At 44.5% G+C, this 12856-nt stretch overlaps 1 protein-coding gene across 3 annotated transcripts in view; it reads left to right on the forward strand.

Annotated features, from left to right (window-relative positions):
• The window catches only part of SH2D4A (SH2 domain containing 4A), an 87479-nt gene that overhangs the window by 19280 nt on the left and 55343 nt on the right, over positions 1-12856 (forward strand). For all 3 annotated transcript variants that reach the window (XM_011979617.1, XM_011979619.1, XM_011979618.1), the window contains 2 exons: positions 265-424; positions 2011-2182. In XM_011979617.1, coding sequence (XP_011835007.1) covers positions 265-424; positions 2011-2182 — 332 coding nt within the window. The remainder of the gene's footprint in view (positions 1-264; positions 425-2010; positions 2183-12856) is intronic.

Consider the following 12856-nt stretch of genomic DNA (forward strand, 5'->3'; position numbering starts at 1 on the left):
AAAAAAAAAAAGCACGTGCAAAAAACATACCCACAAAATTTTTAAAACAAATATTCTCACTGAAGCTGCCTCTCACTGCCACCACTGCCATTGCCACCTACAGATGTTCCTGAGCAGTTGGAAGTTCCTTGTCTCATCTAATACTTTAGTGGTTAGGGTCTTTGAAAAAATATATATACATTAGATGAGAATATAGGGAAATAGTAATCTATGACTAAAGATATTTGTCCAATCTGAATTTTTTGTTTGTGTGTTTGTTTGCAGAGAATGGCAAATCCGTTCATTGGAAGCTGGGAGCCGATAAGGAAGTCTGGGTGTGGGTGATGGGCGAACACCATCTAGATAAACCCTATGATGTGCTCTGTGATGAAATTATTGCTGAGAGGGCCCGGCTGAAAGCAGAACAGGAGGCAGAAGAGCTCAGGTATGCGATCTGCAAACGAACCAGAGACTTAAAGACCCTCCAGACGTTAGAAAACGTTGCAAACACGCCCCTTGTTCCCAGTATCTGGTGGGAGAGTGGGGTTGGGTTGGAGGGTCACGAAAGTCATTTTGGATCTCTTTGGAAGGTTGACTTAGGCTTTTGGTCTAAAGACCTTTTGGATCTCTTTAGAAGGTTGATTTAGGCTTTTGGTCTCAAGTCTTTGATAGCACTAAAGACCTCATGAAAGTCTTTAGTGCTGTCAAATCAGCTGCTTCCTCTCCCTGCTTGACATTCCAGTTTTGATCTGTATGAGTGTGTGAGTTCCCCAGTGAACACCTGTGGCTGCACTAGAGTCATGTGAGAGCAGTGCAGGCCGACACAGCTGAGTATCTGGAACATATGTGAGAAATGCAGTGACTGTGCAAGCTTCAGGTCTTTCAAGGAGATCACTCAGATACAGGCGGCTGGATAATCAGGCTCTTTAGGTGCCTACACAGTGCAAGGTACTGGGAATTCAAAGAGAAACAGGGAGCTTCCAGTCTAGGAGGAGAAGTAGACAGATGCACAGCTCACTACGGCCAGTGCAGGCTGTGATTTGGATATAATGAAGGTATACACAGAGTTTACCAAGCATAGGTGGGAACCTATCATTCCGATCCACAGACGAGGTGAAATCTGAACCAAACCTTGAAAGGAGTGGTTTTCCAGCTACAGAAGGCCAAGAAGGAAAGTGCAGGCAGAGGGCTTAACCAAGGCCCCTAGACTTGACTATGGATGGTTCTTTGGGGAATGATGAGGTCTTCTGAGCATTTGAAATACACTTGGGCAGCTGCTTCAGAGGCCAGATTTGGGAGTTTGGACCTTATTCTGTGGACAGTGAGGTTTTTCAATAGAGAAGTGATATCAACCGCAGATGTAGGAAGGTAACTCGGAGGGAAACTGAGGCAGGTGATGGCACTCCTCTGCTGGGTAGCTGGGGTGCTCTGGGTGTCCTCCTCTGGCTCTGGGCAGTGATGTTGACAGCATTACTCTGAGATGCTGAAGTGGAAATTGGGACAGACATGAGGACCACAGTTTAGTTCCCAAGGGCTAGGGATGCAAAGCAGAGTCTGTGGCACAATGGATGGTGCATTGGACTTTCAAGGGCTGGGATGCTGCCCACTAGTGCCTGTAACTTTAAAACTATCAATGGACATATGAAGATAAAGGAATTATTTAATGATCGATTGGAAGGAGATGGTGTGTTCTAATAGGTTAACTTGTAAACCAGGAGTTGGGCAGACCAGGATGCAGATTTTGGCTGTACCACTATGTGGTCTTGGGTGAATTACAAAATTTCTTGGAGCTCTTATAACAAAGTGAGGATGACAATGCCTTCCTCATAGGGTTATGATGAGGATGAAGTTAACGTCTTTACACTGAGGGAAACTGAGGCAGGTGATGGCACAGGGCCCAGCATGTTAGAAGCACTCAGTAAGTGGTGTCTGTTACTGGTTTTCACGTAATTTGAATGTCGACATCTGCTTTGGAAAAGCTCTTCCTGTTGAAGAATGGTTTTTGAGAATGTTACTTTTGTCTCTCTTCAGAAAAACTCACTCTGAAGAATTCACCAATAGCTTGAAAACAAAATCACAGTACCATGATCTGCAGCCTCCAGATAACCAGCAGACTAAAGACATCTGCAAGACAGTGACAGAGAAGGAGGAATTGGAGCAAGGATCTAGCCCATCCCCAACCCTGGAGGACGAGAAAATCCGAGTGAGTCCTTCCTGTCTGTAGGTGTGCGGAATTTCATCATGGGGGAGAAAAAGCTATTGAGGACACTGAGACCACTGTGGCTGAGTGTCAGGATCCTCCACTGGCTTTCTTGGGAGAAATTCCTCCTAACTTTAAGGTCCTCTTGCTCATGTCCCTTGGGGGATTTACCTTCCCTGCTACTTCGTGAAAAATAAAGCAACCCTATTTCGTGAGACTGAAAGTACCAGGCGAGAACGCTAGGAATGCAACTTGGCATTTTAAGATATTTTCAGGTTCTCCCCATTGCTGCCCCATTATATGTCTTCTGTTACAGCAGAGGTTGGCAAACATTTTCTGTAAAGTGCAACATAATAAATGGTTTAGGCTTTATGGGCCATGCCCTCTTTCTCACAGCTATACACAAATGAATGATCATGGCTGTGTTCCAATAAAACTTTATTTTCAAGGACAGGCAGAGGGGCAGATCTGGCCTGTTCACGATGTAGATTACTTTCTACCGAGTCTCCACCTTTTTGTTGCCGACTCTAAGTATCAGTGCTCGTTTGGCTTCACTGGCTCTGCCTGTGACTGTGGGGACAGTTACTTCCCCAACATAATGAAATTTTATACTCAGAATTGGAATGAATTCTCTTATGGTTCAGGTGGTTTAAAAAACTCAAACATAATTTGCTGGTTGGATTATAGTTTGGGAGAACAATAAAACTATATTATGAAGTACCTTATTCTGCCAGGAATTTAATTACAACTGAGAATTAACAGGGATTTACAGTTGTTTGATTTCCATTCGTGTCTCCAGCCCTGCAGCACTGGTTGTGTGTGCTTTTGACTTCTTTGAGGCTATCAAATGGGAATACAGATATCTCCTGCTTCCTTCTAGGGCCTAGTGAGACTCTGATAACTAACACGGTCAGGGGGTTATTCCACAGCAAAGCACACTGCTGAGTGTCTCATGTGATCCTTACAATAACATGAACTAGAGACATTTGTCCATTTTACAGCTGGGGAAACTGAGGCTAGGTGTGGTTGAGCAACCTGCCCAAGGTCTTATTCCAACCCAGGTCTGCAGGACCCCCAGGCTATTCCTTAAATAGTAACTATTAACTCCTTAACTCTTAACTCTCGTATTTGGTTGTGTCGTTAATATGAGGGCTATGAAGAAGCTTTTTATGAAGGGCTACAAATATGAGGCTCAAAATATTTAAGAAGAAAAAATTCTAAATTTGGTTTTTCCTCTCAGGATCAGCCCTGGGCATGCTTCCCACATCCTCAGTGAGGCCTCCATGCCTCCCCAGGCGTGCTTTGCACTCAGCATGCGTAACACCAGACTCCCCCAGCGCGGCTCCCTTTCCCATACCCATAAAACCAAGAACAATAGCAACAACAAGAAAGCTCCTTCCAGAGTATTAATTATGGAGCTGAGTGTGATTGCTCACATTTGTAATCTCAGTGCTTTTGGAGGCCGAGGCAGGAGGATCCCTTTTGAGGCCAGGAGTTCCAGACAAGCATGGGCACGATCCTGTAGAGATAGTGAGACCCCCATCTCTACAAAAAATAAAATAAAAAGAGCCAAGCATGGTGGTTCATGCCTGTAGTCCTAGCAACTCAGGAGGCTGAGGCAGGAGGATCAATTTAGCCCAGGAATTTGAGGCTGCAGTGAGCTGTGATTATACCTCTGTACTGTAGCCTAGGCAACCAAGTGATACCCTGACTCTTAAAAAAAAAAAAAGTTTTAAGTATGTATGCTTATCTCTGTGCTTGAATTACAGTACTTTTTTAGATCTTTTTTTTCAAAAGTAGGACAGAAGATTAAAATGGAAATTAAAATAGATACCACAGTTATTATTCTTTAACCATCTCATAAATATTATATTGAGAGTGGCACTGTTCCATTCCTTAGGTGCCTGCTAAACTGTCATATGGAAGGAGATGGGGGCAGTGGAGAAAGAAACAATTAGATACAAGGAATACAGAAATAGATGGGTGACAGGTTTTTATATTTCTGCTTTTTATCTTTCCCCGTGTCAGAGAAGATGCTGTCAGGGGCTGCTGTGATATTTGCTGAAGTTCACTCTGACAGCGGGCCACGCAGCGAGGAAGCTGATCTTCACAGCTAGTGTGAGCATTTAAAGAGGTGTCTGCTACCTCTTAGACAATTGACTTGATGGTACATTTACATTTTTATTGTAAGTTCTGTATATGTCACTATAGTGGCCTGAATATTTATCCCCCAAAATTCATGTCCACCTAGAACCTCAGAATGTGAGCTTATTTGGAAATAGATCTTTGCAGATGTAATTAAAGTAAAGGATCTCAAGATGAGATTGCCCTGGATTTAGGGTGGACCCTAAATCCCACGACAGGTGTCCTTATAAGAGGAGAGCCAAGGGAAATGTGAGAGAGAGTGTACTAGTCTGTTTTCACGCTGCTGATAAAGATACACCCGAGATTGGGCAGTTGACAAAAGAAAGAGGCTTAATGGACTTACAGTTCCACGTAGCTGGGGAGGTCTCACAGTCACTATGGAAGGTGAAAGGCACGTCTAACATGGCAGCAGACAAGAGAAGAGAGCTTGTGCAGGGAAATTCCCCTTTATAAAACCATCAGATCTCATGAGACCCACTCACTATCACAAGAACACTGTGGGGAAGACCCGCCCCCATGATTCAACCACCTACCACCAGGTTCCTTCCACAATACATGGGAAATGTGGGAGTTGTAATTCAAGAGGAGATTTGGGTGGGGACACAACCAAACCCTATCAGACAGAAACACTGGAAAGAAGGCCAAGTGAAGAAAGAGGCAGAAAGTGGAGTTATGCTGCCACAAGATGGGAGCCACCAGGAGCTGGAAGAGGGAGCACAGCCCTGCCCAGCCTTGATTTCTGACTCTAGCCTCCAGAACTGTGAGAGCGTAAATATCTGTTGTTTTAAGCCACCAAGTTTATGGCCATTCCTTGCAGCAGCCCTGCATAGTGAATGCAGTTACTTCTCATTGACTTTCTGAGAAATGTTTCATTATGCTACCCTAATATTTAAATAGTTATTAAAATGGAGAAGCAACCATTTTAGAGAGACAGACCTGCTTTCTGGAAAACCAAAAAAAAAGTTGAATCCTGCATCCCTCACCTCCTCGTGCTGTAGCTTTTAGCTCTTGAGTTTCTCCCGCTATAAAAAGGGGATAAACCATCTATTTGTTAGGCAGAATAATGGCAAATATATCCACATTTAGATCTCTAGGACCCACGAACACGTTACTTTACGTGGAACAGGGGACTCTGCCTCTGGGACCGAGGTTAAGGACCTTGAGATGGAAGATTATCCTCAAATATCCAGGCAGGCCCAGCTAATCGCATGAGTCCTTAAAGCAGAGACTCTTTCCTGGTTGAGGTCAGAGGGAGATGTGGCTATAGGATAATGACAAGAGACATGTGATGTTCCTGGCTTTGATGATGGAGGAAGAGACCATGTATGAAACAAGGAACAGAAGCAGCTTCTAGAAGTTGGAAGAGGCAAGGAATCGGATTCTCCTTGAGTCTATGGAAGGCACGCAGCTCTGTTGACATCTTGATGTTGGCCTAGGGTTGGGTCTCTGACCTACCGAAATGTATCCTAATTTGTGTTGTTCAAAAGCCCTGAGTTTATTGTAATTTGTTACAGCAGCAATGGAAAACCAATACAATCTGGTAGGATTTTGTGATGAGTAAGTGAGGTATTGTATTAGTCAGGGTTCTCTAGAGGGACAGGACTGATAGGATAGACGTATATATGAAAGGGAGTTTATTAAGGAGTATTGACTCACACGATCACAAGGTAAAGTCCCACAACAGGCCATCTGCAAGCTGAGGAGCCAGGAAGCTGGTCCAAGTCCCCAAACCTCAAAAGTAGGGAAGCCAACAGTGCAGCCTTCAGTCTGCGACTGAAGGCCTTAGAGCCCCTGGCAAACCACCCGCATGCATCCAAGAGTCCAAAAGCTGAAGAACTTGGAGTTCGATGTTTGAGGGCAGGAAGCATCCAGCACAGGAGAAGGATGGAGGCTGGAAGACTCAGCAGGTCTAGCCCTTCCATGTTCCTCTTCCTGCTTTTATCCTAGCCATGCTGGCAGCTAATTAGATGGTACCCACCCAGATTGAGGGTGGGTCTGCCTTTCCCAGTCCACTGACTCAAATGTGAATCTCCTTTGGCAACACCCTCGCAGGCACACCCAGGAACAATACTTTGCATCCTTCAGTCCATCAAGTTGACACTCACTATTAACCATCACAGATATTAAATACTGAGCACTTATTTCAGTGCCTCCAAACACATATCAGATATTTAGTTAGCTCACTTTCCTCTTCCCTATACATTTTATTATTATTTTTTCTTTTTGAGGCAGGGTCTCACTCTCCCCCAAGGGTGGAGTGTAGTGGCGCAATCATAGCTCACTGCTGCCTTGAACTCCTGGGCTCAAGCAATACTCCCTCAGCCTCTCTAGTAGCTAGAACTACAGGCACAGGCCACCACCCCAAGCTAATTTTAACAATTATTTATAGTGATGGGATGTTGCTGTGTTGCCCAGGCTGGTCTTAAACTCCTGGTCTCAGGTGATCCTGCCATCTCAGCTGCCCAAAGTTCTGGGAGTACAGGTGTAAGCCACTGTGGCCGTCCCCTTTTCTTAGCTTAAATATATCGACACTGAGGAGAGGATCCCAAGGTTGACTGATTTACTCATAACATATTTTGAGTACCCAATAGGTGCTAAGTATTGAAGTTATGATACTGGAGTAAAACAGAATCACTGCTCTCATGACGTTTTAGTTGGGGAGGGAGAGAGACATCACATAATATATAATTTCAAACAGTAACAAGTGCTGTGACATGAGGGATAGGTTTCTCTTCACACCAATTACATTAGCACTTGGGCAGCTCCATGAAGCCAAGGATTGCTTTGCAGAGGACATGGCCCCTAGGGCTGGCAGTTCCAGCTGAGGAACAGTGTGGCAAAGGCTCCATAGCTGGTGGGAAAGCTGGCTTTGGAGGAGCCAAAGGGGCCAGTGTGACTGGAGTGCAGAAGCAGGGAAAGCATTGTGGGGGGAGGGCAGGGCCAGACAAGACAGGGTCTTGGGGGCGACTTACATGTTTTGACTCTTTTCAAGAACACTTGGAAACTGTCAGTGATTATCGAGCAAGGGGTTGAGCTAATCAGGTTTATATTTTGAAAAGGAGGGATCATTCTTGCATCAGAGAGGGTGGAGGAACAAGGTAGCGTGACCAGGTTTCTAAGCTTGGATGCCTGGGAGAATGTGGTGTCATCAGGATGGACAGGCGTGTCTGGAGGAAGAGCTGATGTTAAAGGAGAAGATGATTCTAGCTGAGATGCATCAGGATTTCCCAGGCTACCTGCAGCAGTAGTCGTGGTGGATACACGCTGATTTTTTTCTTTTTCTTTTTCTTGTTTTTGAGACAGGGTCTTGCTCTATCACCCAGGCTGAAATACAGTGGCACAATCATAAGCTCTCTGTAGCCTCCAACTCCTGGGCTCAAGTTATCCTTCAGCCTCAGCCTCCTGAGTAGCTAGGACTACAGGCACATGCGTGGCTAGTTTTTAAATTTTTTGTAGAGACAGCGTTCCACTGTGTTGCCCAGGCTGGTCTTGAACTCCTGGGCTCGAGTGATCCTCCTGTCTCAGCCTCCCAGAGTGCTGGAATTACAGTTGTGAGCCACTGCACCTAGCCAGGCTGATCTTATACATGTGATTTAGAGTTCACAACACTCCTGTGAAACAGACAATACACTACCATTTCTTTTGTACAGATGAAGAAACAAATGTTCGAAGAGATTAAGTGATTAACCCCAAAATTACAGTTAGAATGCACTCATTTTTGTATGTCTACTTTAATCCCCACTCTCATTGTAACTTTGTCGTATTTAAAACAGAATGCATCACTGCCCCCAGGCCTTCTCCTTTAGAAGGGAACTCTGGTTTCTGGTGAGAAACCAAGACTGGAGCCTTAGGACGCATCCCACGTGTTTCCAAAATGCAATTCAGATTTGCACAGTAAGGATTAAAGATTTCCAAATTTCTGCTATAATTTATTTTAACTCTAATATCTAAAAGCATATTGTCATGTCTTCAAAATTGCATTGTATACACAAGGCCCAACATCTGTTATAAAAAAATCTTCAAGCAGTTTTTATTGAAGTTAGTGACCATAATCCTTATCTGAGTAACTCTGGGGGGATTTAAAGAACAATCAATCTTCCAGGATTATCAACAATATTCAAGGGAAATCAGCTATAAATTTATTAAAGTAAAGCTGTCTTGTTAGATTTGTAGTAAATTTCTAATGAAAGATCATCACTAGAGTCCAGGTGCTGTGACTCACGCCTGTAATCTCTGCACTTTGGGAGGCCGAGGCAGATGGATCACTTGAAGCCAGGAGTTCAACACCAGTTCAACATGGCAAAACCCTGTCTCTACAAAAAACACAAAAATTAGTCAGGCATGGTGGTGTGCACCTATAGTCCCAGCTGCTTGGGAGGCTGAGATGGGAGATCACTTTAGCTGGGCAGGCGGAAGTTGCAGTGAGCTATGATCACGCCACTCTACTCCAGCCTGGGTGACAGAGCAAAACCCTTAAAAAAAAAAAAAAAAAAAAAAAAAAAAAAAAAAAAAAGATCATCACTGGAAACTGTGCCCCATTTTCTAATAAAATACTCCAGACCCGAATCAGAATGCACTTCTTACCAGTCTGATCTAAAATCTCTCAAGGGCTGTGGAGAATGGGTGAAAATTAAATTCAACCCAAATATTGATGTGTATTCAGCATTGTAGAATCTCTTGTGGAGGAGTCAGTTTCTTTTAGGAGGTAGTGCTTCTGGTTAACAGAGACCCTTTTTATTTGTACTGATCTATCAGTTGCTGCCTGAAGAAGTCCAAATAATGGAAAAATATCGGGGTTGGGCTTGGGCATGAGAGTATTCAGTCTTATGCACGTCAGGGTACACTGGATTTCTGCATTTGTATCAGTAGTGTTTTTTCAACTCTGCTGTGATTATCTCATGGAAGGAAGGATTGAAGCAAACATGTAGTCAGAGTCCCCTTTGAGCTTATGTAGAACTTGGGGTAAATCCTACAGTTACTTCTTCATTATCCTTCCTCTTTATTCACTAGTATTTTGAATAGGATGAAATCAGGTTAATAGGATGCCGAGGCCAGCCTCGAGGGAAGAAAGCAATGCGTGGTAAGAGGATAGCTGGGAACCCGGATGCTATTTGGTGAAACAGACAGATTTGCCTTAGTGCTGGTCACTGGGATGATAGTGGTTAGATATAGGTAGCCCCGTACACATTTGGAAAGATGTACATTCGCGATGTTACTTCATCCTCACAACTGTAGGTGTGAAACAGGTATTTTTATTCCTGTTCCGAGTGGGGCGATCAGGGCAATGGTTTGATTCCCAGGTGGAGCTGGGTCTTCCACCTTATTTAGGTCCTTCTTGTTATCTGCCCCAGGGAAGGTAGTCACGTCTGCATCTTAATGATCACACTGCTGGGATTAGAGTTTTTGGGCTTTTCCCCTCCACTAGCAGTGATACTTTAGACCAGATATTCTTGGCTTTAAATTAAACAGAAAAGCTTTTTCCTTAGGAAAACATGGAGAAGGGGAAAGAGGAGGGAGTCGGGTTTGGACAGATAGGATTAAATCTACCTTCCTGGACACCTTGAGCCAGTCTCATTCACCTGGGTGGTGTTTTTGCAGAGCTCACAGCTCTAGCACGCTGCTCCTGTCTCTGTGTGCCTTGGATTTTTAGAGCAGCTTCTCTGCCCTGCACTGCAAGAGGGTTGCGTCTGTACTGCTGGGTTTGTTACCTATGCTGACTGTGCAAATCTCATAACCCTCTAGAACCTCTGTTTTCGCATCTGTCAAAACGGGGAATTAAAACCAGGTGTGGTGGCTCATGCCTGCAATCCCAGCACTTTCGGAGGCCAAGGCGGGTAGATTACTTGTGCCCAGGATTTCGAGACCAGCCCTGGCAACATAGCAAGACACTGTCCCTACAGAAATAAAAATAAAAAAATAGCAGGACATGGTGGTGCACACCTGTAGTCCCAGCTACTCCAGTGGCCAAGGAGAGAGGATCACTTGATCCTGGGAGGTTGAGGCATCAGTGAGCTGTGGTCACACCATTGCACTCTAGGCTTGGCGACAGAGAGAGACTCTGTCTCAAACAAGCAAAAACTGGGAATTTAAAAAGGCTTGCCTTGTTTATGTCATGGGTTTTTGGTGAAAAAAAAGTTGACATAGTAAAAAATGACATGAGATAATATGTTTGGAAATTCTTTGAAAACTGCAAATCCCAGTACAAATCTAAGGGGTTATTTTAACTAGGAACACTAGAGATTGCCCCTCCCCTGTGTGAGTGCCTCCTACCCAGGGGCTGCACACTGCAGTGCCCAGCACTGTTGGGCTGCATCAGTCCTTCTCTGAGCAAATATCCATCAAGGTTTAATCTGTGTAATGACAGGCATTATGGCGCCATGAGGGAGGCATAAGACAAGGTTTTCATCTTTCAAGAGTCTTAGGCCCTGAAAAGAGCAGCAGGGAGTGCTCTGTAGGGCAGGATTGAATCACATTCCAGGAGGCCAATGGCCTGTTCACTGGTTTGTGGAAGGCAGGGATGGAGGGCGTGGCAGAGATACGCAGAGAGACCTGGGGGAAAGGACTCCGCAGTCCTGGCCGGTGAAATGTCCTGGGTAAGAAAGTGCAAAGCCTCGTGTGTCCGGGAGGGAGGATGCAGGGGAACAGTCTGATGGGGGTAAAGGGCTTTGACTGGGATGCAGAAAGGTAAGTCTGAGTAGATGCTAACAGGACACCTTATGGAAGAAGAGTCAGGCTTGTTCCATGTATTCGTTTTCTTCATGACTTACCCTAGTACCCATGTATTATCTCCCAGCTCCTCAGATGGGAAATCTGACATAGCAGGACTGGCTTCTCTGATTAGGGTCTTATGAGGCTGAACTCAAGATGTCAGCCATGATGGGCTCTTATCTGGAGGCCCTGGAGAAGAATCTGCTTCCAGGTATATTCACGTCGTTGGCCAAATGAACCAGCGGAAGGCCCTGATTCCTTACTGGGCATCAACCAGGGGCCAATCTTTGTACCTGGAGCTGCCTGCATTCCTTATGCTTTCCAGGTGGCCCCTCAAGCAATGGCAGATTGAGTCCTTCTCCTGCTTAAAAGCTCTCTTTGACTTCCTCTTCTGCTGTCTCTGACTCCAGCTGGAGAAAGTTCTCTGCTTTTGAAGAGTGCCTGTGATTAGATTGGGCCCACAGTTAATCCTGGATAGTCTCATTTTAAGGTCCATAGCTAGTAATTAATGTCTGAGGAATAACAGATTTACAAGTTCCAGATTAGGGCGTGGGTATCTTTTAAGGCCATGACACCTACAACACCCCTGTAGGCTGTCGGGTCAGTAGTACAGGCCTGCCACCCCTTATCCAACACATCTGGACCCAGAAGTGCTTCAGATTTCAACTTTTTTCCAGATTTTATAAAAGAAATACTGAGCATGTACTATGTAATATATAATGCCTCCCAGCAAGGTCTGGGGCAATACTCTGTAAACAAATGCTGTAAATACTGTTAAATAGCCTCATGTTCAAGTTAGGATCCTCCCTGATATGAGTTACATATTTTCAGAGCTTTTTGGATTTTAGAATTGTTGATAAGGGAGGGTGGGCCTCCAGTCCATTTTTGAGCTATGGTAATATAATGAGAGCAAGTGGTCAAAAGAACTGGATTTTCATTTTGACTTTGTCTCTGGGGGACTTTTGTTTTCGTAATCTATAAAATGAGAGACTTTTAAATTGTTTAGTGGCCACAGAGCCCAGGTGCAGGTACTTCCTCTGCTGCCCCCGGGAGAGACATCACTAATCAATCGCAGCACTCTCTCCTGATGAGCCAGGACAGGACCTCACATCCTTGTCAACAGGGCTGCAGGCAGCCAAATGGAGCCCTAGGAGTTAACGATACAGATGGACTCTGTTTGCTGAGGTGATTTCTCAGAAGTTTCAGTCTAGCTCTAAACATGCAGATCTTAAAGCAACAGTCGATGCCTGTACAACAGGAAGAATGTTTTTTCCTATCACTACTGGCTGTTAAGGAGGGTTGCCATACTGTTTCAATGAATAAGCCACACCACAAGGTCTAGACTTTTGTATTTGAGCAGCAGTTAGGCAGGGGTGTGACAGGCAAACCCGGTGGTATGTGGCAAGGTCAACTCAATTTTATTTCTGTAAATAAGGCACAAACGATGTATTCTTTGGACAAGTGGCATTCCTCTCCTGAGCTGGTTTTCACTGCAGCCCTCCCCTCCAAGACTCAAAACATATCTTTTGGTCCACCTGGGTAACAGCTAATCCTCTCACATACAAAAATGTAGAGAGCTGTACCTTCCTGCCATGCAACAGTTTCTGTAGTTTTAACCAGAACACCAAACCACCCAATCTGTAGGTTTGCATTTGGATATGATTTTATACCAATGTAACCCAAGTTATATCTTCATTAGTAAATGGCTTCATTCAAGGAGATCCCTTACAGAACAAGGGAAGACTTGCCCCAGTTCTAAGAGTGAAGAGTTTCTGCTTCACCCTGAGAGCCATGAGAAGCAAATCTTGAGAATCTGAGAATTGT

Source organism: Mandrillus leucophaeus, unplaced genomic scaffold (genome assembly GCF_000951045.1).
Source record: "Mandrillus leucophaeus isolate KB7577 unplaced genomic scaffold, Mleu.le_1.0 Scaffold204, whole genome shotgun sequence".
Taxonomy (NCBI): Eukaryota; Metazoa; Chordata; class Mammalia; order Primates; family Cercopithecidae; genus Mandrillus; species Mandrillus leucophaeus.